The sequence below is a fragment of the Pseudopodoces humilis genome, chromosome 14, assembly GCF_049639895.1.
Source record: "Pseudopodoces humilis isolate 2021_Gansu_Grassland_sample_001 chromosome 14, ASM4963989v1, whole genome shotgun sequence".
Classification (NCBI taxonomy): Eukaryota; Metazoa; Chordata; class Aves; order Passeriformes; family Paridae; genus Pseudopodoces; species Pseudopodoces humilis.
The window spans coordinates 6520176-6543311 of NC_142213.1; the positions used below are offsets into that span (position 1 = coordinate 6520176).

At 46.5% G+C, this 23136-nt stretch overlaps 1 protein-coding gene across 3 annotated transcripts in view; it reads left to right on the forward strand.

Moving 5' to 3' along the window:
• NLRC5 (NLR family CARD domain containing 5) overlaps window positions 1-22220 on the forward strand; it is a 34819-nt gene extending 12599 nt beyond the window's left edge. For all 3 annotated transcript variants that reach the window (XM_088062311.1, XM_014255425.2, XM_088062312.1), the window contains exons 13-48: window positions 212-295; window positions 630-713; window positions 853-942; window positions 1533-1598; window positions 2643-2720; window positions 3149-3232; window positions 3438-3521; window positions 4486-4575; window positions 4697-4744; window positions 5205-5273; window positions 5926-6009; window positions 6737-6820; window positions 7772-7861; window positions 7971-8033; window positions 8569-8652; window positions 9270-9353; window positions 9965-10054; window positions 10957-11034; window positions 11537-11620; window positions 11695-11778; window positions 12274-12360; window positions 12809-12889; window positions 13404-13484; window positions 13879-13962; window positions 14199-14282; window positions 14784-14867; window positions 14965-15048; window positions 15701-15784; window positions 16231-16314; window positions 17133-17216; window positions 17878-17961; window positions 18734-18817; window positions 18927-19010; window positions 19500-19583; window positions 19862-19945; window positions 20404-22220. In XM_088062311.1, coding sequence (XP_087918437.1) covers window positions 212-295; window positions 630-713; window positions 853-942; window positions 1533-1598; window positions 2643-2720; window positions 3149-3232; window positions 3438-3521; window positions 4486-4575; window positions 4697-4744; window positions 5205-5273; window positions 5926-6009; window positions 6737-6820; window positions 7772-7861; window positions 7971-8033; window positions 8569-8652; window positions 9270-9353; window positions 9965-10054; window positions 10957-11034; window positions 11537-11620; window positions 11695-11778; window positions 12274-12360; window positions 12809-12889; window positions 13404-13484; window positions 13879-13962; window positions 14199-14282; window positions 14784-14867; window positions 14965-15048; window positions 15701-15784; window positions 16231-16314; window positions 17133-17216; window positions 17878-17961; window positions 18734-18817; window positions 18927-19010; window positions 19500-19583; window positions 19862-19945; window positions 20404-20485 — 2941 coding nt within the window. In that variant the 3' untranslated portion in view covers window positions 20486-22220. The remainder of the gene's footprint in view (window positions 1-211; window positions 296-629; window positions 714-852; window positions 943-1532; window positions 1599-2642; window positions 2721-3148; window positions 3233-3437; window positions 3522-4485; window positions 4576-4696; window positions 4745-5204; window positions 5274-5925; window positions 6010-6736; window positions 6821-7771; window positions 7862-7970; window positions 8034-8568; window positions 8653-9269; window positions 9354-9964; window positions 10055-10956; window positions 11035-11536; window positions 11621-11694; window positions 11779-12273; window positions 12361-12808; window positions 12890-13403; window positions 13485-13878; window positions 13963-14198; window positions 14283-14783; window positions 14868-14964; window positions 15049-15700; window positions 15785-16230; window positions 16315-17132; window positions 17217-17877; window positions 17962-18733; window positions 18818-18926; window positions 19011-19499; window positions 19584-19861; window positions 19946-20403) is intronic.
• The last annotated feature ends 916 nt before the right edge of the window (window positions 22221-23136 follow it).

The following is a 23136-nucleotide window of genomic DNA, read 5'->3' on the forward strand; positions in this document are numbered from 1 at the left end:
ACTGAAAGTCCTGCTGGTGTGATTTGACAGGTACTATAGAAGGGCAAGAAAAGCACATGTGTTCATCCTTAAGGACAGAGGATATTTCCACTAGTGGGAAAGTTTGGAATAAACCTGAATCAGTAACTAAAAATGACAATAGAAATCCTAGCTGGGCCAGCCAGGGGCACCCCCATCCCCTCACTGCTCACCAAGCCTTTCCTGTTCTCAGCTTGCAGGACCACAGGTTGTCTTCCCAACATGCCAGGATGATTGTGGCCCTTCTCCAGAGCTGTCCCTGTCTCTCTGAAGTGGAGTGAGTGCCTCCTTTCCTTCCTGTTGGCTGTAGGCAGGTGGTGTGGGAGCAGGGGATCATAGGATCACAGACTGGTTTGGGTTGGAAAGGGCCTTAAAGATAATAGGTTTCCTTAAGCAAGATGGTTTGGGTCTAAAACCTGAATCTTGTTGCCCAAGAGCTAAAACTTTTTTGTCTGAAGTTGATTCATGCAGAAATAAGCAGGGAAGATTGATCTGAGACAGAAGAACAGTCCAGGCGAAAAAAGAAATTGTAGGAAAGGGAAAACAAGCAGGTTTTAAGGGCTTTGTTTTTACTGTTCAAATTAGTCCCCACTAACTGGAAAATGCTTCAGTTTATCAGGCAACATGCTTGGAGATGAAGGCTGCGGTTGTCTGGTGGAAAGCCTCCCCTGTATATCAATTTCAAAGCAGCTGAAGTAAGTGTTGCCTTGTACAAATCCAACCTGCCTCCTTCTGAAGGGAAGTGGTTTCAAGCAGGCAGAACACTGCTAGCTGCTTCACTAGGACAGTCCTGTGGGATTTCAGGGACCACCTAATTGCCTTTTTCTTTCTTAGTCTCAGTCAAAACTGCCTCTCTGTCACTGGCATTTGCAGCCTGTTGAAGTCAGTAAATACCTGCCAGAAGGTGATGGAGGTGCAGGTCAGGTATGTGGGTCTTGAGTCATTCCTGGGGTTAATACCAACACACAAGTCTGGGATTTTGTTGAGTCACCTCAGGAGTGTGGTGGGTGAAGAACATGTCCCAGGGTGGCTGCTAACACTGGCACCTGGTGACACGTTGCTGTAAGATGATTTTATCAGGGCCATCAACCAGAATTTGAGTGCTTGCAAAACTGGCTGTCCTTTAATGCATGGGGGAGTTTTAAAATGCTTCCCTGCTCTCTGCCTCGGGAAGTTTTGGGACAGGATCTCTGCCGAGTGTGAAAGAACTGGCGACACCTCCTGGAGCAGAACTGGAAATTCTTCTCTATGGCTTTCACTTAAAAACACGCTGGAGTTCAAGTATAGCGATTTTGTCTGTGCTTTGTCTAGTGATTCAGAGAAACTGCATCATCAGATAGTGCATCATTTGATCCAACCAGAATTTAAAACTGATGGAGATTATTTTTTCTTGCTTTGGGAGTGTTTTAAGCACAAGTGTTTGCTGTCACTAGAGCTTTGCAGAACAGAACCAAACAAGAAGTCCTGTAAATAACCAAACCACGACATTGATTGATTACTTCTCTTCTCCACAGCCTTTGTCATGATGCTGCAGTCCTGAGATTTAGAGAAGACAGGGAGTTTGCTTCCCTTCCTCCTAGGTAGGCTGTGTGTGCACAAGTGGTGTTATCTCAGCATCCTGTTTAGTGCTTGCATTCTGTGTAGGTACCAAGGGTAACACTTCACAGCAGTTCCTGCCTCCCACCCCAGCCCCCAAATCTAAATGTAGAACTGTCTGAAGTGGCTTTCTCAGCCACTTTAAAATTTGTCACTGCCTTCTGTGGTGTTCTGTGTCTCTAGAGCACATTTCTTCCCACAGCATCCTAAGCAGAGCAGGCTGTTTAATGACACCCATGCTGTCTGATAACAGTGAGGGTAAAAAAACAAGTGAATGCCACACCAAAATCTGAAAAGATTCACAGATGCCTGCAGTTCAGAACACTATTCATTCTGGATCACAGTACTCCTAAATCATGAGATGTTTGGAGTTTAATTTTTCCCCTCAACCCAAAAGTTTTGAAGCAAGAAGTGGTTTCCTGTTCTTCCTGGAACTTGAGGTTCACTATTTATACCCTTCTTCTCTGTGGCCTGAGCCCACTGTAAAATAGCATTTCCCATGGTACACACCTGCATTCCAGCTCTATGCCAGAAACAGCAGAGCTGTCATGGGGCACAGCCCAGTGCTTGAAAGCGAGTGACAGCCTGAGACACATGATCTGTGGACTCCTTTAAGGCACCAGGTGATATTTCAAACTCTGATATTTTAGGTTTTGCATATTCCATTTCGTTATGAATGATCTAGTTATAGTTTTACTGTTTATAGTTGTAGCTTTTACTTACAGTGTTGCACTTTACTTAGTCATAGATAGTTCCATTTAATCACGAATAGTCAGATTTTTGTACAAGCTCTTGATAAAACTTATTTAGCAAAAGCTAAATTCAGCAAAAGCTAACTTCTCCATCAAACTTAGATAGAAATGTCTCTTTCCCCTTCTCCCCAGTTGCCTGCATGCTCAAATATTTGGTTAGAAAAGGAGAGCTTGCAATTGGCAAGATACAGACGTGGGCTGGAGCCAGGGTAGCCCCAGGGATCTGCCAAATTGCCAAAGCAGAAGAGTTTTACCTTTGGTTTTGTGCTCACTTAGGGAAGAGCCTGTGTTGTCTACTGATGACCAACAACATGGGGAGGAAAACCAGACACCTACCACCTCCCAGAAAATAAGGTACCCTGGCCAGTTTTCATTGTATTACATGCAGGTCCTACCTCTGGCTCCTATTTCACCTGCATCTCTAAGAGGTGAATCACAAGAGAACTGGGAATCTCCCCAGTGCCAGCAGCTCGGGGTGCAGCTGCCAGGGGAGCTGCAGGCTCTGCCCTGGGTGGGGGGAATGGCTGGAGACCCTGGCAAGGGGCTGAGACCTGGTGCCCACCCTGTGCCTTACAAAGGACACAGGGACCTGCAGTGCCAGGCAGGGGTGGCCTGTCACCTGGAGACTCTGGGGGAGCTGGTAAGCAGTGAGGTGTTTCAGTGGGATTGTTTAATTTCAGTATTATCTCTTCATCAATTCTCTAGTTTTCAGAGGAGTGAAGTTTACAGCCTTGTTGGAAATCCTGCAGACCTGGATGATTGGTTTCTTTTTTCCCCCACAGACTGACAGACTGTGATTTTCAAGCCAGTGACCTGAAGAATTTGTGTGCAGTCCTGAAGGAATGTGGCCACATCTCCGAGCTGGAGTGAGTCCCCCTTAGCTCCCTCAGAGCTTACCTGCAGTTATTTGGGATGCTGAGAAAATGCCACTTGTTTGTTCTGCAGTGTTGTGTAGAGTGTGGTAGAGGCATAGCCTGCTGGAAGATGTGGGTGTGCATACAGATAATAGAGCTGATGGTGCCTATTGGGTTCTTTTACAGTGAAAATTAAATGCCTTTCTTTAAATCCTAGCCTATCACATAATTATCTGGGAGATGAGGGATTGTTGCAGCTGTTTCAGTGCCTCCCAAAACTGAAAATGTTGAGTTGTCTCAAGTGAGTATCTCCTGTTTTCTGCTTATGCATGGGTTGGGATTTGTGAAGTATTTTCTGTGGAAGCACAGTGCACATCTGGGAAGGGCTCTTCACAGTCAGGTGCAGTAATATTCTGTGTTGGGCAGAGGCACTGTGCTGTCTGCTCTGTCCCCACCTCCAGACCAGAACAGATCGACTCCACTTGAAGCTTGACTGGGTTCAGAGCCCAGGAGCCTCTGTGCTCGCTGCTCCATGAAGGGGACAGGTGGTCTGATGTCAGGTGTGGCACCTGGTTTCTCAAACAGCCTGAGGCCTTTAGCAACACACTGGATTTTTCCTCTTCAAGCTCCTCACTGGGAGGAGGAGCAGTCCCTCCTCTCCTAAGGGGAACAGCTCTGAAGGAAGGGAAGTGCTGGGGACACCCAGCTTCAGTGGTGGAGTCTGAATTCATCTGCTGTGGTGGCTTGTGTTCATCTGGGCATTTCACCTGGCACTCCCATTGTGAGTGCTCTGTACAGGACTGTGCCTTAGGGCACCATTCTGCACTACTGAAAGAAATATTTATTGTCCCTGTTTGATTAATTAAACTGTTCTCAAGCCAAGAGTGTTCCAGTTACAGACAATATCACTAGAACAGGTTTCCCTGAGAAACTGAATTCTCTGTCTTTGGAGGTGTTAAAAACCCAGCTGTACAATGTCCTGAGCAGTCTCCTCTGTGCTAACCCTCCTCTGAGCAGGAGAGTTTGACTAGATCAGCTCTAGAAGTCGACTCCAGCCTCGGTTATTCTGTGATTTTCTGAAAGTGAGGGATGAATTTAAAATAAGTGTGGGTGAGTTGTGTTTGTAGAGCTGTAGCTAGAAACACAGGCAGAAGGTAGCAAAGAAGCAGTCTGGGAGTGCTGCACAAGGATCACTGTTCTCTGGCATGGTGTTAATTTTTATCAGTTGTGCTTGCAGCAGCTGATTTCATCTTTACTTCCTGTAGGTTTAACAACAACCAGATCTCCCTGAACTCCGTGTTTTTCTTAGCTCAGTCATTAACTACGCTGGAACACATTAAAACAATGAGCCTCAGGTATGACCAGGAGTTCTTTTTGTATTCTTTTGCTATTTAAAACCTCAAGCTGTGGGATTTGAGGAGTGATACAGGAGCTTGTGTTAAAACCCATGCTGATGATGTTCTTTTCTGGTTACAGCTTAGGACTCACACAGGTGGTTCATCTGACCTTTTGGGAAAGAGTCAGGTAAAACCATATCCACTCATATAAGCCTTGAAAACTTCTTGTGAAGCTCTAAGCAGAAGGTGACGTGTGGGTCCCTGAGGTGTGTCAATTAAAGAGCCAAACTCCAGCCAGGGTGGGGGAAGCACAGTGAGCTGTCTCATGGCTGATGGATCAGCAGCAGGCTGAGGGCACAGAGCAGCCAGCAGCATCCAGCTGCTGAGACAGGCTGCAGGCATCGCCCTGCTGGGCCAGGACACAGCAGGTGCCCAAGGGCTGAGTGGGTGCAGAACCCTCTGGAGGCTGAAGAAGGGCTAGGAAGGCTCTTTTTCTTCTGGGGATGGGGTGAACCTCATTCTGGCAGATTGGAACATGAGGCCACTGCCACCGCCTCACCCCCTTCATGGGGAGTTGGGGCAAGAACATGATGTTCACAGGGCAAGAACATCAGCACAACTCATGGGCTAAGCTGTTCTTTCCCCAGAAGTACCAGCAGATGGAGAAGTGTTTCCCTGGCACATCCCAAGGAGGAAGCCCAAGGACGGTGCTTTCGGTACGGCAGCCCCGGGTTCCCTTTGTCAGCAGGACTGGAGGGAGGGTGATGGTGGGGTTTGTGTCTTTAGGGCAGTGTGGTGTGTGGGACAGACACATCCCTCCAGCTGTGTCTCCTCAGAGAGGAAAATAAATAGTGCACCTTTGGCTTGGTTTGAGGGGATTGTCTTGCTTTCCAGCAGAGGAGGCTTCTACCCATAAATAAGGAGAGAGAGATGTGTGTGACTCTGTTCATCCCATGGAGACCTGCCAGTTTGTCACCCAAAGCTTCTATGATCTCCTTCTTGGAGAAAGACGTAGGAGGCACCATTTCCAGCTCTCCTCTGGGAGAGCCAAGAGTGTGCTGGGCAGGGAAAGATGCTGTCCAGTCTCCTGAGACAACTGAGTGAATCACCAGTGATGTGCTTCTAGGGAGGCAACACCCAAAGTATTGGTATTTTGGTGCATTGGCTCTCTCAAATCAGCTCAGGGATGGTGGATTCATCTGCTTGTCACAGGTTTTGATTTCTTAGTCCTACACTGAGGGTAGCAAAATGTGTGTAGTGGAAGTGAGAGGGTCACTACAGGCCTTGTCCTGGGATGTGAGGCTCTGGGATATGCAGGGGATTCTGGCATCCTGTGGTTATATTCAGCTCCTGAGTGCTTTGCTTCAGTCTCAGGGACTGCAAATTGGGTCCAGAGGATGTGACCAGGCTGTGCCAGATACTGGCTCAATGTCCCCAGCTGACAGAAATCAAGTAAGTCTGTCTGTCTGTCTGTCTGTCTCCCCAACCCCAGACACAGATTTGATGTCCATCAGCTCTCCTCTCACCACATCCTCCCCAACTCCACACAGATGTTTGCCCAGATACTTAGTTTAACCCAGACTTTCAACTGTCCTGTTCAAAAGAGATCTTTGAAAGTTCTCTAAGTCTACCACAGCAGTGTGTAAAGGCCCCAGAACATGTGTGTGCTCTCATAATCTTCCTCAGTCCTGTGTCTAGAAACAATTGTTGTCATCTGTTCCTCGAGACCTTGGTTCCTAGTACAGCCAGAGCAAGAGCTCCTGGCCCACTGAGCCATGAGCTCTGCTCCTGAAGGCCTGGTCACTCCAGGCAGGAGTTTGCTCCAAGAAAATTAGAAGAATACTGGTCAGAACAAAAACTGAGTAATAGCAAATAAAAATAATATTATACCCCTATTGCCTGCCTTAAAAATATCAGCAGCATAATTTTGTAAATGTACAGTAACAGAAAAGCAAGACTCTTGAAACTGTAATGTTAATTGGCTGGAGGATGTAAAGAAACACAGAGATCAGGCTGTAAGGACTAAATCTTGCCCAACTTTCATGGCATTTCTGGACATTTCCTTTTACAGAATTTGCCCATAACACTGTGTGTGTGTGCATGTCCATGTAAATGTTACAGAAATAATTAGGGGTTGAAACAATTTCTCCTGGGTTTTGTTTCCTTCCATGTTTTACAGTCTGTCTAGAAATTCATTGAGTGACCAGAGCATCAAGAGATTACTGAGTTTTCTGCCATCCCTCTGTCATCTGACACTACTGAGGTAATGTTTGGGGTCCCTGCTTTGACTGCTGCCATGGAACATGGTTTTGGAAAGTGGTAATACCACAGCAGGTCTTAGGAGCATTAATCAGTAATTGTAGACTAGCAAGCAACACAAAGAAAATGCAGAGATGCTTTCACACCCATTCCTTTCTTGTTTCTAGAAGCAAAGCAGCACTTCAATGATAGTTAGCAGGGGCCAAAAAAGGACAGGAGGGAAGCTGTCTGTCCTAGGCAAAGCAAACCACCTAATCCTCACTTAGCAGGTCCCATGGAACATGACTTCCAGCATCCATGACAAGTGTAGGGAATGTGGGTTGACACACAGTGACAAGGCACCACCCGTTCTCGTGCTCAGCTGGTTCTGACATCTGGCCACCCCTGACACCACAAGTGTGTTCTGGCAGCAGATCAGCCCTTCAGGCTGGAATTCAGGCCAGAGAAGCTCTGTCAGGGGCTAGGGCACTGCACTGTGTGGACAAAAAGCCCAGAGGGAGCTTGGCCATCTTTCACAAGATGTTGTAGCATGGAAGAGCTGCAGGGTCTCCTGAGACTGAGTTTGCCCAGTCAGGAGGTTGTTTCCAGTCTGGGGTATCTCTAGTCCAGTAGCCCCAAACAGGAGCTGTTCAGTGTAAGCCCTTGGTCTGTACTCCCTTTCTAGTCAAAGGGGACTGAAGGAGACCCTCCTTTAAGGAAAGGAACGCTGGGTGCCAATGCTCAAAACTTTGGGTCCTTGCTCCCTCATCCTGAGTTATCCAATGTTATTATTGGGTAATATATGTTATATATTATATATATATAACATATATATATATATATAAATATAAAATTATTATTGGGATGTATCCAGTCTTTTTTTTCCAAATGAACAGTGGGAAAATTGAGCTGTGTGTATGGGACCCTTTCTTCCTAGGAGCTGATTTCAGTGTTTCTTCTTTCCTCTCCCTTACAGTATTAGGACAGACTCCTTGTCCCCACATTGTGCTGCTTTACTCCTCAACTCCATCAATGTCTGTGAGCGGGTCAGAGTGGTGGAAGTCTGGTAAGACACTCAGCCTGCTTGGAGCCCAGCAGCTCAGCCCTGAAGGGACTACAAAGCCTGTCATCTTTGGAGAGCATTGCTGAAGGACTGTCTTTTGTGTCTGCTTCAGGTCAAGTGAAAATGCCTTCTTGCATTTAGGAGCAAGCATGCGAAGCCAAAAGACATCCTGCAGGTGCTGGCATGGAACAGTTACTGTAATTCACTTGTGGGTGGGTTTGAAGCACTAGTGCAGGGACCCAGACTTCCTCTTGTATTGAGAATTCATGGGCTGGTGACCAAGGAGCTTGGGCTAGTAGCTTAAGCTCTAGGGCTCAATTCATCTGCTTAAGTGCAACATTTGGATGCATCTGGATGGAAGGGGCCTGTGCTTTTCTTTTTCTCTTTTTTTCTGGGCCTCTTATGGTCACCTTGAGTTACACCAAATTCTGCTGCATGAGCAGAATCGAGCCCTCATCACTGCATTTTCCAAATGTGTGCCTCACATTCTGGATGATAATCTCCACATGGATACCTGTGTGATGTGATGTGATGGCTCCTGAGCGCCCCTGGACAGGAGACTGTAACGAGTCTCTGTTCCAGCACCAAGGAGATGGCAAAAAATGTGAATTCTGCAGAGAGACTGGTGTGAAGGTGTCGCTGCACAGTTCTCAGTGCTCAGGCTGGGCTGGTGGCTGGCCATGCTTTAACTCTCTTGCTGTCTCACACAGGCTGGCAGGCTGTGCCCTCGGGCAGGGGCAGGTGGAGGAGCTCTGCAGCATCCTGGAGCAGCACGGGTGGCTGGCAGAAGTCGAGTAAGTGGGGTTTGGGGTGTCACCATGATCTCGAGCAGAGTCACTGAGGAAAAGCTGTGTTGGTGTGGTTCAGCACTGCCTGGAGTTTCCCAGCCGTCCAAGGGTATGTGTGCTCATCCAGACTGCTGAGAAACACAATCAACTGGAAATAATACAGGTCCTGTTGAGCTGATGGGACAACTTCTTTGGGATTTTCACTCCATTACTGCTTCCAGGCATTTATTGCTTCACCTGAGCTCTTCACATGAGCTTGGTCTGGAGCTTATGCATGAGGTAACTTCATAAGGTAGTGATTTGTTTCAAACAGACCTTTACTGGCAAGGATTTAAGTCCAGAAAAGTTGAATTTTTTTCTTCAAAGCTTCTCAGAGGACCGTTGCTGTTTAAAATAAATATAGAATTACAGAATACTTTTTTTTTTTTCAGAAAGGATCTTTAAAGGCCATCTAGTCTAACTCCCTGTCATGAGCAGGGAGCATCTTCAACTAGATCAGATTTCTTAGAACCCTGTCCAACCTGGCCTTGAATATTTCCAGGGATGGAGAAATCCCCACCTCTCTGGACAACCTGTTCCAAAGGCTGAGTTTTGTTTGGCCACATTGTTCTTCTGCCTTTCAGTCTCTCTAGGAATCAGCTGGGAGATGAAGGCCTGAGGTGCCTCTTGGACTACTTGCACCGAGTGCCCAGTAGCTGTTTCCTCAAGTAAGAGAACACACAGGGAATCTGAGGTGCCCCAGCAGAAGGGTGAAGCTGGTGTGATCCTTCATGAAGCTGCTGCTTGTGCTTCTTGCCCTGTCCTGCTTTAGAAGAAAAGCTCTGACAGAACCATGAGCACAAGTCAAGACCACCAGGCTGTGGTGACTCAGGGTCTGATCCAAAACCTGCTGAAAATAAGCAAAAGTCTTTTTATTAGTATCAGCAGGAAACGGCAATGACCGGAGTGGGGTGGTGTGACAGAAGTTGACCCCAGAGTTTTCAGTTCATCACTCTTCTGCGTGTGGTGCCCCCTCTGAGCAGCTCAGACCCTCAGGTGCTGTGAGCTGAGCTATGCCCTACACCAGCCTGTCCCCTTCCCTTTCTGGTGGGGCAGTAAATGTTCCAGCTGCCTCTGTAGTGCAAGAGGAAAATTGCTTTTGCTGTGTCCCCCAAGTCACTAGCACTGTCTTGGGGGGGTTCAGTGCCTGAGGAAAGCTGAAGGGGCCCAGCACCCCACAAGCTGCTCTGTCTTTGGTGCCAGCTTGAGTTTTGCTTCTGTGGCTGAGGAGCCTGGGACAGCCCTGACATGTGAAAATCCTTCCTTCTCTTCTGTGCAGTCTCAGCCATAATGGGATTTCTCAGGATGGAGTCCTGCATCTTGTAAATGCCTTTGTCACATCCAGAAACACCACTGAAGTTCAAGTCAGGTGACTGTTTTTCTTCATTAATTTCTGAGTCTTCCCTGCTTGTTTTCCTCTTAATTAGTGAAAGTTTGTGATCTTCAGGTAATAATGATGAGGACCACATTTTCAACTACCTTTATGTCCAACTACCTAAAGCTTTGGTTTATGTCCATTTTGAATAGCCAAGCAAAACTGCCAAGCAGAACTACCATTCCCAGGGCCAGGTTATTTTTGTGTAGAGACCCAGAGATTCAGCTGTACCAATTATTGCCATGTATGTATCTGTTAATGAACCTCTTCAGAGCAGGAGCCAGCATTTACTCTCTAAGGTTCTCTTCAGTATGCTGACTTTTCAGAGGCAAGAGAAAGCAATTTCCCATGTTCTTTTACTTGCATTTGCATCTTTATCTCCTTTCCTCTCAGGCAAAATTATCCCCTGGGTTCTGGGCGTGTTGCTCTGGCACAAAGTGCTTTGCTCACAGATTCCTGCCATGAGACTGGGCTGTGCTGCACATCAGTGTTTATGTTCATGGGACCAGGTGGTCTGTCCTGAACCAGTTTTATCCAGGGGCATTTCCATTCATTCCTGCAGTTAGATGTGGCTGCTGAATCTTTGGGCTACCTTAAACTCCCCTGTTGTGCCTCTCCCCAGAGCTCAACAGAGAGTGCAGAGGAGGCAGATAAAAGCAGGACAGGTCAGGATTGCTTCTCCAAACACCAGTGCTGCCTTTATGCCAATTTAGCATTATGAGACCTTACTGAAACATTTCCCTGGGCTGGTTTATTTTAGGGAGGGGTGAGCTGGGCCAGGTACCTCTGTCATTGCTGTGCTGGATTATTTTCTGGTTTGGTATCATTAAATTCTGACCACTGGGAAAAGTAGTAATTATCCATTTAAATCTTATGCTCATGTCTTCTCTGTGCAGTTTGTGCTCAAAAGCAACTTTAATCATCAAGCTGACAAGTGGAGATGACCCAAGAAAGGGTCAAGAAAAGGTTTTGAGGTAATGTTACAGACTTTTTGTGGTGATTTCCTTGGTAAAGGTGGTGTCTTTTTTTGAGGGACAAAGCAGACAAAACCTCTTTTTGCCCCTAGCTCTTGGCATGGTGATATTTTACAGTAACAGCTGATACATTTCCTTTGACTCACCTTCTGAGAAGGACTTTCTCACATCATAGAGAATCCCTCATCCCTTTTTGTCTTTGCTTCCCCACTGTTTGTTCCTCACCTGGGCACCCATAGGAGTTCCTACAGCTCCTGTCACAGGACAGGGTCCTACAAAAAGCAGTGCCATTATAGCACACAGGTATGTTCTACCAGAACATCTCAACAGATGCTTTTGGAATGTTGCCAAGATCTTTTTTTGGAAACTCTTAAAGGTGTTTAAGGTTTTTGTGCCATCCTTCCTTGTCTGTGGGGTTAGGCTGTGCTGCCTGATATTTCCAGCTCAGAAAGCCTGAATTGTTTGTGATGAACTAAGGCTGTTCTCTTTCTTATCTTTTCAGACTGGCAGAGTGCAACTTTCAGCCAGAGCACTTGGAAAGGTTGTTCTTGCTCCTGGAAAAGTGCACTTACCTGACGGAGTACAAGTGAGTTAATGGCTCTTGGACCCTTTTGTGTGGGCTCATTTCTGAGCTTTCATTACAGCCAGCTTTGGTTCTAGGTCCTCAAATAACAACATGACAGTCCAAGCTGCAGAAAGACTTTTGCATTCCCTGAGGAAAGATCTGGGGCTGCTGAAAATCAGGTATTGTGTCATTGTGCTTTTTTAGCTACTGGTTTGAGACTGGTCTGATCTTCTAAGAGCTCCTTTCATCAAAACCAAAAATGAACTTCCCAAGGCAGGTACCGTTGGCCTGAGGCATTCCCATGGCTGACTCTGTTATTGGTATTTGGCTTTATCTCCTTGGTTCCCACTGAGCCCCGAGTAGAGCTCTGGCCATGGGCTGTGCTGGCTCTGCAGACCACTGCCAGCCCCCCAAAGGGTGACAGTTCTGCTGGACACATTCCCACTGCCAGAGCATCCTGCACTTTGCCTGGGTAGCCAATTCTCCTCTCCTCTGCAGGGAAGCTGGTTTATCTCTGCCTGTTCCCAGTTTGCCCCCTGTTTCCCATGCAGACATTACTCTGCTAAGCCAAGCAGCCTTTCCACGTGTTTAGGGTGTGGAACTCTCAGCTGGCAGAGGCAGAGATGGATCCATGTGTGTGAATAAAGCAGAGCTGCCTGCATTCTGCTTTGCAGCATAGAAGAGCCATGGGTGTGCCAAGAGAGAGTCATGAACCTTCTGGAGCTGGCTGTCCAGACCTCTGGAAATGTTACTGAGATCACGTAAGTGGCACCTCAGGTTCTGGTGTCTTTCAGATATATTTTTTTTTAAGCCTGATACTCTTAAGGAAACGAGACTGAAGCCAGCACTGGTTCTTCTGTTGTTTATTCACTGTCTCCAGTGCATTTGTGATCTCTTTGCCCACTTAAACCTATTTTAACCCAAATGGCTGGTGGGTAGAAGTGATTAGAAGGCTTGTGGCTGCACAACTCAGAAGGTTTAATGGGAAGGAGACCGTGTTCCTGGTTGCCCTTGGGAGAAAGGTTGCCAAGTTTAGGCTGATTTTGGAGCTAGTTTAAACATTACAATTCTCTTCAGAGGTGGGTGATGAGCTTTCATGTGCCAGCATCACCCTGTCCCATTCAGCCCTCCTGATTTTCCCTATAGAAAATATTTTCTTCCTTCAGGAGTTCACAGGTTTATGTTGTTCTCCAATCTCTACCTTTTCAGGATATGTAAAGATAAATCCCTCTTCCAATTAGTCATAAGATTCCCAAGCTGCCTGGAGAAGACAGAATCAGTCATTAGCAGGTAAGAAAGCAACTATTTATCATTATTTTCTGCTTGCTCTGAATTTCACTGTGGGATGAAAAATATCTTCAGAGGTTCAGTCTCAGAGTGCCTCTGTGCCACACATGTGGAAGAAACCTTATGCATGTGCAGGTGGCCTTTGGGCTGCTCTCCTTCAGGCCCATGCTGGACCTAAAAAAGGAAAAAAAAAATCCATCTACCTTCCTGGGAGCAAATGGGGAACAGGAGCACTTTGAAGACTCTTAAGACATGCTGGCTTCTGCATGAGCATGCAGAGAGAGCAGCATCAGTGTCCTTTTCCTTTTGTGCAGCTGAAGGAAGAGGCAGCTCTTGTCCTGGGCAGTGGGGATGGGCTGTGTTTCTCTACACTGGACTGTGACATAAATGGGACGTGGCAGGAAAGCCCCAGGTGGGCTCTTGAAAGCCCTGATCTGTCTCTAATCGTGTCCCTGGGGGGCACCAGATGCTGCACTGGGCTCTGCTGATCCTCACTGACTGTGTTTGTGTCCTGCAGACTGAGTCTGTACAAGCCAGAAATCAAGCACTCCTTCTGCCAAAGGCTTCGTGAAAAATGTGCTCAGCTTCAGGAGCTGAGGTGAGTTGCCAGCCGGTGTAAAGGATCCTTAGGGAGGGGAGCAGCTTGTCCTGGTGAGTGCAGCACTCTAAACACACAGTAGGGCACAAGAGAGGCCAGTGCAAGGTCCCTGTTCCTGCCCTTTGGGTCCCCTACATCCTACTTGAATGGAAAATAGGAAAGACACACAGACCTGGTGGCTCCCTGGAGTAGCCTTTGAAATCACCTAAATCTCCCAGTGCCCAGATAAGCTGTACTCACTCACCGTGGCTGGGAGCTCCCATGGGACCTGGCCAGGTGTCAGTGTTGTGTCGCTCCTTCCATGTCCCAGCACTGCTGGGTCTCAGCTGTGGGCTTGGCACAGACCTTTTGCCACCCCTGGACAAAGCCCAGACCTGTTGTTCCCTCCTTGCAGATGGTCTCACGTGGAACTCCACGAGGATGAAGCAGAAATGCTAGTCAGGATTTTGCTACCCCTTCCAGAGCTGAAGACATTTGGGTATGTCTACAGCTGTGACCTTTTCCACATATTTATTATTTGCTCAGTCCTGTGCCTCAGGCCAGTCCTCTTAGTCCTGCACAAAAGGGGTGTGGAAATCTCTCCAAACTTACTGGTGCCTGATGTCTGTGCTGTCTGGGATTTGGGATGGGGCAGTTTGCCTGTCAGTGGAGTAAACTCCTCTTTCTCAGTGTGCTGAGACCTAATCTTCTCCTGTGATCCTTGCTGTTTTGCAGGCTGACCTCTAGCAGTGTTGCAGCAACTGGAATCAATTATTTGATCTCAGGCTTGCAGAATTGCCAGGCCATTGAAGAACTCAAGTGAGTGTGTTGTTACCAGGCTGTCCAGAGGCTGCCAGGTCTTTCTAGAAGCTTTAGTTAAACTGCAGCCTCTCTTCTGCATGTACTGTGGACAGATCTACTTTTCCTGGCTTCCAATAGGGAAGGAGCAACAATTCTTTTTTATTCACAATGTACAGTGAGTGAGAGAGACAGAGATCAGTAGTCTGTGGCAAGGAATTCCAGTGGAGAATCAACTGTTTTGGTAGTGGTTTTTTGCAAGGCTCTTGTCTTGTGGTCACAGTGGCACCTTGCTGCATGAGGGGCTGGGCTCTAGCTCCAGAGCTTTGGTATTCTGTCAGTGTTTTATCAGAATCCAGACAGTTCCATTAGAATTGCATTAGAGAACAAAACTCAAATTATTCACAGGGACTAGAATACGCTCCCCCATCTCTCCCACTCTTGTTCTGCTCCCCTCCGTGCTGAGTGCTCGCACGACTGTCCCTGGGCAGTTAATTGTACCTTTGTTATTTCATCTTTCAGCCTGGGCTACATGGAGCTCAGCAGTGCTGCTGTCCCTGAGCTTGTGCTGGGGCTCTGTGGGATGCCATCCCTGAAAAGGCTGATGTAAGTATGTGACTGCAGCTCGCCTCTAGCCTGGCTTGGGATGCTGAGTAGCAGGAGCTCAGCTTAATGTCCATTTTCCTGGGGATGCTGTTTCCAGCTTGAACCACAACAGTATTGGGAATGACGGCTGCTCCAGACTCGCAGAAGCCTTGAGGAAAATGCACAACATGGAGGAAATCAAGTAAGTGTCTCCTTTCTTGCAGAGAGGTGACCACGAGTGCCAGCATTTGGAGAGAGCCAGATGTGCTTATGCACAGTATTGTAACAAAAGCAGGGAGGCTGCAAAATGCTCATGCATGAGGTGCATTGGACTAGAGGAAATCAGAACTTGATGTTCAGAAACCTTGGTCTTACCCCACTCTGTGGCAATCATGTAGAAAATTATCTTCCCTGGGATCCAGGATAAGACTAGAGACTCCCTTCTGTCCTGGGAGAGCCTCAGATCCAGCATTTGCCAGGTCTGAAAAGATCTGTATCTGGAGCCAATCCCAGGCTTGCTCTGTTTTCTCCCCCTCTCTCTTACCAGATGCTGTCCAGTCTCCACTGTAGCAATTTGGAAAATAATAACAACCTGTCTTCATCCTGTCTTGGTATTCTGGCTGAAGCAATTTCCCACCTGTCAACAGGATCCAGTGATTTTAATTGTTCTTTGCAATTTTTTAAATTCCTCATTAACACCTATTAATTTTTTGTGAGATAGTTGAGACAAGCAGCTCTTTGATTCTGCTGGCAAGGCCTGAGGAGTCATCCAGCAAATGGGACACATTAAGTAAGATCTTGTACTTTGCCAGCCATTTTCCTTTACAACACAACCTTCCACCTCTTCTTTAAAGTTTAAGCCACAACAAGATTGGAGATCCAGGCCTGATAAATCTTGCTGCTGTCCTGCTGGAAATGCAAAACCTGAAGAAAATCAAGTGAGTCCCTTTGTCTTGGTTCAGCTATTTTGGTCATGGCCATGGTTGGTGGGGATGCCTGTGTGGGAATCCCAGTGCAAGGCTGAGACATGGATTCAAACTGTCCCTTCTCCCAGGGAACAGAAGTTAGAGCATCCAGGCTCTTTGTCAGGCTCAGCTCTTGGGGTAAGCCTTGCAACCTTTTGAAATAAAAACCCTGGAAATGGAGCAAGAAAAGGAAGTTCCCAGTTCTGTCTGTGAGAGGGAAAACTGCTCCTTCCCCAAATGAAGGCTCATTTTTCTGTACCTGCAGGGCCAGGAGTTACTCAGCACTTGACGAAAGAAACCAAAAATCCCCAGATCATTCCCCAGACACCCAAGTCTCCCATCACAGCAGGCAAAGAGTGAAATATCTTAGGATGGTACATTCTGGTTCTCATGTAGTCAGAGAGTCTTGTTTATTTTAGCCTTTCAGGGAACTGTCCTAGTCCTGCTGGAGGGGAAAAGCTGATGGAAGCTCTTGCCCATTGCAGGCACATCAAGGAGTTACTGTAAGTGTCATTTTGAATGTCCTTTTGAGAAGCTGGGCAGAAATCAAGGCATAGAAATCTGATCCAGCCCCAATAAAGCCACTGATTCTTGTGAGAGCAGGGTAAAAACTCTGCTACACACCACAGAAATGTGTGGTGCTGCTGGTGTGGAAGGTCTGGGGATTGGTTGTTGGATTGTCTTGAAGATTTCCAAGAGCTGTGCAGTCTGCATTAGTGGACTAATGGATTCAAGAGCTGAATCTGCAGGTTTATAGGCAGTGTCTCAAGCACAGGAGCTGCTCAGAGCCTGTGCTGCCCAAGAATTCACCATTAATCTATGTGGCTGCAGAAATGGAGGGAAGTGGACTGTTAAAGGCTTTACACAGTCAGATCTATTGATGTACTATTTCAGACAAGTTTAAAGAACATATGTGCCTTGCCATATTAAATAAATAAAATTATAAAATAACGAATAAGGAAAAGTTACAGTTAAACTACTGGAACTGCCCTTGTAACCTTCAGATTACGGGCACACATGAAAAAGTGCAATTTCAGTTCCAGCTCAGGTAACTCAGTCAGGAAGGAAGACAAGTGTGCTTCTGGGAAGTGCAGCTCACTTTTACTTCCCTGTTAAACTTCTGCTGCAGGATTTCAAAACCTCATTGTTTCTTCCTCCCACCCTCAGAGTCCTTTGAATCAGGCACATTAGGTCCTTTCAGCACAGTCCCAGACACATGTGGGTGAGGAATGGGGGTCACACATCCACGTGGGTGACACACAGGTGAGGAATGAGGCTCTGGGCTTCACTGCCAGTAACATTTCATTTCTGCTTCTTCCAGACTATCGAGGAATGGTTTTGGAGACAGGACAGCAGTGACTCTTGCCCTCTGTCTGCCTCGCATGACCAACCTGAAGATCCTGCAGTAAGTGTCAGCCTCTGCCCCAGGAAGGCTGGATATCCTGGGGAATATAGGGGTTGTTGAAAGGAGTGGGAAAAGGCATGGGCACTGGTTGTTTAGAGAGTTATTTCAGTGTCCCAGGATTGAGAAACCCTCCACTCTGCTGTAAGAGTCACATAAACCCTTCTTGCTTAATCCCCTGCAGCATTAGCTATAGAGAGGTACCAGGAAGGGAGTATACAGTAAAATAAGCCTTAAAATTGCTTTTCAGTACCTTGGTTTTTGATGCCTCTGGTGGAATGCAAGCATAAAAATAAGCATCTTTTATGGACCCTCACTTTTTTGTGCAGGCACCTCTGAGTCATTTATTTTCCCTGAAATCAGTGTTACTATGTTTTCAAAACTTTTGTGGGAGTCCTTCCAGGACTCTAACATGTAGGACTTTCTTATACTGTTTTATAGTAACAAAACAAGAAATTGGTGAGCTAGAGAAGTGCTCCTTGGGCTCAGTTAGCCTAGAGGCATCTCTTCCAGCCTGTATCTAAGATGTCATCAAATGATAACTTTGAAAAGGAATCCCAGTGGTAGGAGACCCCCCTGGTTAGGTTCTTGCCAAGGTAAATATGAGCTTTTTATACAGCTTTAGTCCAAAATAATCCTCTGATGCTTATATTTCCTTGGTTAGCTTCCAGAACAATAACATTGGGCAGGCAGGAGGGCTGGAGCTGGCCAGAGCCCTGGTGGTGTGTGAGCTGCTGGAAGAGATCAGGTAGGTCATGGCAGGTGCACTTGGGATGGTGCCAAACATATCACAGGCTGGTTTGGGTCAGAAGGGACCTCTGATGATCACCTCATTCCAATCCCCTGCCGTGCACAGGGACATTTTCTCCTCGACCAGCTTTCTCCAATCCCTGTCCAGCCTGGCCTTGGACAATTCCAGGGATGGGATATCTACAGCTTCTCTGTGAAACCTGTGCCAGGACCTCACCACCCTCACTGGGAAGAATTTCTGCTTCCTAAAATCCAGTTTAATCCTGCCCTCTGTCAGCTTGAAGCTACTATTCCCCTTTCTCTCACCATGCCCTTGTCCAAAGTCTCTCTCCAGCTCCCTTGTAGCCCCTTTAGGTTTGGAAGGTTTTCTTCCCACTCTCCCTCACTGTCATTTCCTCTCAAGTCACACCAGTCATTAACTCCAGCATAACCTTTTATTTCCAGTTTCACATGCAACACATGATGTGCTGCACATCTGTCCTTCTTTGACACAGGTGTAACCCCATGTTTCTGTCTGCAAGCAATTCCCTGCTGCAAGGACTGAGGTTGGGAGTTACAGCAGGGCTGGCACTCCCATTGTACCAAGCAGTGAATTGACTTAAAATTGCTGTGCACCAATCTGGCTCATCCATGCTGTCCACATGGTCCTCACTTAGTCTGGGTAGTAGTTATTTACTTGCTACTTCACATGATCACGTTTTCATGGTGGCTTTTCTCTGACTGTACCTGCTTTTTCTGCACCACTCAAAGCTTTTCCATCACTCTTACAGTTTATCAGAAAACAGCCTTGGGGAACAGAGTATCCATGCCCTGTCCAAGGGGCTGCCGTGCTTCCGACACCTCCGGAGGATGGAGTGAGTACCGGGGCATCGGGGCTGCCAGGGCAGAGCACGGCTCTGTGCTCCCCACAGCTCTGACACCAGCACACCATGGCCTCTGTTTGCTCTCTCCCTGCTGCCTCAGCTTGAAATTCTGTGGAATCACTGACCGTGCTTCAAAATCCCTCTGTCTCGGCTTCCGACAGTGCCCTTCCATGGAGGAGATCATGTGAGTGTGGGGGTGGATGGGGAGACTCTTCAGCACACACAGGTCACTCTCATTTTAATGTCTGCTCCTATTTGGAAATGCAGGGCATTTCTGACCCTGCTGGATACTTGTTAATACTTTCTACCAAGTACTTTCCAGTGGTAAATATACCAGTAATTCACTAATTGGTAAAATAAACTGCTAAAAATTTTTACTGGGGTAAAGCTGTGTGCTCAGCAGTCATTTCCATCTTTCACATCTCATTCCCTGGGCCTGCAGGACTCTGAGATAACCACAGCCCTCAGACACTCCCTGGTGTCTTATCATACATGGAAATAAGTGATGAAATGGAGGAAAAACCTCAAGCCTGTAATCCAGGGAATGTTTACCTGCCATGATAAGAGGGTGATTAGCTCTTGCAGAAAGGCTAATCCACGAGGGGTAGTGTCACAGCAGTGGCACTAGTGTTTATCCAGACTCACAACTGGGATTTCTTGTCTGCTGCCTTAGACTGTCTTGGAATGCCCTTGGAGATGGAGGAGCCCAAGAGCTGGCCATTGCTCTCCCAAAGATGGAAAAGCTGAAGGTGTTAGAGTGAGTACAGCCCTGAGAAAAACCCTGAGAAGGCTCATTTTTCTATCATTGAACCTTCAATCACGGGACTTCCAAAAAGGGGATGTACATTAGGAGCAACCTTCTGCAGTTTTATTCTTGCTTAGGCTGCTCCAAGCACCAAGGGCCAGCCTTGCCTGGCCTATACACATGAAATAGCACTAATTTTATTTAAGGTGATTACAGCACGGGACTAACCTGTTGTTTTCCACACCGGATTTGTTTTGGATTTCAAAATTCTCTTTTGGTTTTTAAAACAGCCTGGAGAAAAATCGTGTTGGAGCCTGTGGGGCCACAAAGCTCGCGGAGGAACTTGCCAAGTGCCCAGAAATTCAGTTCCTAAGGTGAGCAGGAATCACAGAGCTCTGTGGCTGAGTCTTGGCTCAGCAAGGAGAAGTCAGTGTGCCGAGTCTGGGGACAGATGTGACCCATGCCCCTGCTGCCCTGGGTTAGCTGGCAGGGAATAGGATATTGCAGGGAATGCAGACACAAGTAAGCTGAGGGTTTTCTAGGACAGCTTCACCTCCTCAAAAAGTCCAGGGAAAAGTGGAAGTGAAAAGCTTGCTGGCTTTAAATGAGGCAAAAATGAAGACCCAGTTGTGTAATGTTCCCGTCAGGAAGTTGTTGCATTTGTTCTTAAAAGTTTTCTTTCTCTCATTCCTCCTGGTTTCACTTCTGATGTACATTCATGCCCTGTCCCACTCCCTCCTGGGATCCATGTCTTCCAGATACTGGATCCATGTCTTCCAGTTACTTGGGCACCATTCTTGGTCCTGCAGTAACACATTTGCTGTCCTTGCAGGCTGTGGGACAACCCAGTGCCCAAGGGCCTCGCTGAGAGGTTGACAAGCCAAGACCCAAGACTGTGTTTCTCCTTCAGCTAGAAAAGATCCTTTGCCTAACTAGGAGCTGCTCTCCATTTCCCACTGCCCTCAAAACTGCACTGGAGAACCCAGGAACTCAAAGTTCCTACAACTGAATACTGTAACTATTGGGTCTTTCTTTGCTACATCGAACAAAGTGTGGACACTGACATTATTTTTGTTTGGTTTGGTTTTTTTTTGTTTGGTTTGTTTTTGTTAAAGTTTTTTTGTTTGTTTTGTTTCTTGTGACCTTTTACTGTACAGAAGAGAAAAATACTTTTAAAAGTTATTTTACTTATAGAGCTGCTGCTGAGCAGACACTACAGTCTTCTTGGTGTAAAAACACTGAAACTCTCTTTAAGAGAATAACTTTCCAGAAAGTTGTTAGCAAATAGTGCTAAGAATGCTTATGTACTAGACATTGTTTATTTATGAATTTCCCTACAATGGAAGGTACACCATCACCTCCATCCAAACTTAACTGTGTTGAAAGGTAAATACTTAGTCTTTATTTTGAGGAAGGGCAGTGGGTGACAGAAAGAATAGATGCCATAATTAAGTTCTCACACACAGTCACAAAAAACAGATATAAGGTTTTCTCAGAACTGTGAGATTTTGGAGTCACCATCCCTGGAAGTGTCCAGAAAATGTGTGGATTTGGCACTTGGAGACATGGTTTAGAGATGAACATGTTGATTCTGGGTTAAGGGTTTGGCTCAATGATCTTAGATGTCTTTTACAACCTTCACCATTCTATGATTGCATTATTCTAGGATGAGATGCATTTTCTCAGGCATTCAGAAAGCCAGCAGAGTATTTCATTATCCTTAATCAAGATTGCAACACCTACAGGGTGTTGCAGTAAAAAAATACACATCCTCCAGGAGAAAATGTAAAATTATTTACAAAGTTGTAAATTGTTGACATTCTTACAGATGAACTCCAACAGGCTGCTTGAAAATCATCTGCAACTGTGTGAAATTCCTCTATGATTTTTAGGAAAAAAAAAAATAGTCACAGAAGGAGTTGGAAGGGATCATAAAGACCTAGGTCCAACACCCCTGCCATGGGCAGGGACACTTTACACTAGTCCAGGTTTCTCAAAGCCAGGTGGCCTTGAACACTTCCAGGGATGGGGCAGCCACAGCTTTTTTTGGGAGAAGGAAAAAAAGGTAAGAAAAAAAGGAATATTTGGGTTTGTTTTCTCCATATCAGCCTCCTTTCCATGCAGAATTGCCTCTGTTTTGTGAAAAAAAACTTCAGGGCATTTGAAATTTCAGGTCATTGCCAAAAAAAAATTATCAATGTTTATACTGTGATAAAAAGGAAACACTTGATATTACCATAAATTTCATTGAGAAACATTAAAGGACTGAGGCTGTAAAACAACTTGTAATAAAACCAACTGCTCTGTGCTGACAGGAACGTGCTGCTACTGATTGTTTTCATGTGGGGTTTTGTACAGCTTTGTGGGATTTCAGACTGGTTGCACTAACCTCTTTCAGGAGAAGGGAGGGGTCAATTAGCTTGAAATGTCCACGTCTCTGCTGTCCCCTGAACCCCAAACCTGTGTGGATGTTGGACCTGTGGGAAGCACAGGGAGAAGATCCCAAACACCAAGCGTGCTGTTCCTTAGAGGAGACAGATGACAACTGCCCTTGGACTTGTGGAATTCTGGCTTGTGCAGCCACACTGTTCTCATCTATTACCTGGTGTTACAATGTTTTCCTTACATGTTTATGCTGTAAATATTTGAGTCTTGTGGTGGGTTTATTTATGGAATTTTGTTTGCAGCAGTGTTTGCCTGGGAAGACGTAACTGATCTGATTTGGGCAGGGCAGACATCTGGAACGAGATAGAATTGCTGGTCCAGCAAATCTTTGGGCAAGTGGCTGTGAACAGGTGGTGCTGGTTATTCCTGGGGGAGCCACTGTCCCTATTTAAAGATCAGCATCATGCTTTGTGACATAATGACGTGCTGGTGTAAAAGTGGGACAGGTTTTGCAGAGACTGTTCTGAAAGGGGTTTAAAAACGAAAACAAAGGGAAAAAGAGGTGGTGAAATTCCTCATCAGGCTAAAATTTAATGGAGTAAGCAAGTACCTCGGATCTAAACACTGCCACTCATGAAAAGCTTCACCAAATGTGGTGAGCTGATATGAGGAAGAAATTCTTCCTGGTGAGGTTGCCCAGAGAAGCTGTGGCTGCCCCATCCCTGGAAGTGTCCAAGGCCAGGTTGGACAGGGCTTGGTGCAGCCTGGGATAGTGGAAGGTGTCCCTGCCCATGGCAGGGGGTTGGAACAAGATGATTTTTCAGCTCTCCTCCCACCCAAACTGTTCTATGATGAGATCTGAGGTTCCTCCTCTGATGCCTGAAGTCAGGAAGTGTCCATCTGTGCTGTGAGGTCTGCAGTGGTGTAAGACATCATGGGAATACTCTTGCAGCACTGCTCTTGTCTTGAGATGTTAAAAGAGGGATTCTGGAATCTAACTGCACACCTGCATTTCTCAGGGTCTCCCCCAAATGCAGGACTCCAGTTTGACCTGAGAGAGTGGCTATGGAACTTGCAGGAACACACAGCATATTTTCCAGAACACCAGGTGTCAGCAAAACCCCAAAAATGCGGAGCGGTTGTCTGTAATCCAGCGGTTCAGGATAAAAACGGGCTCTGT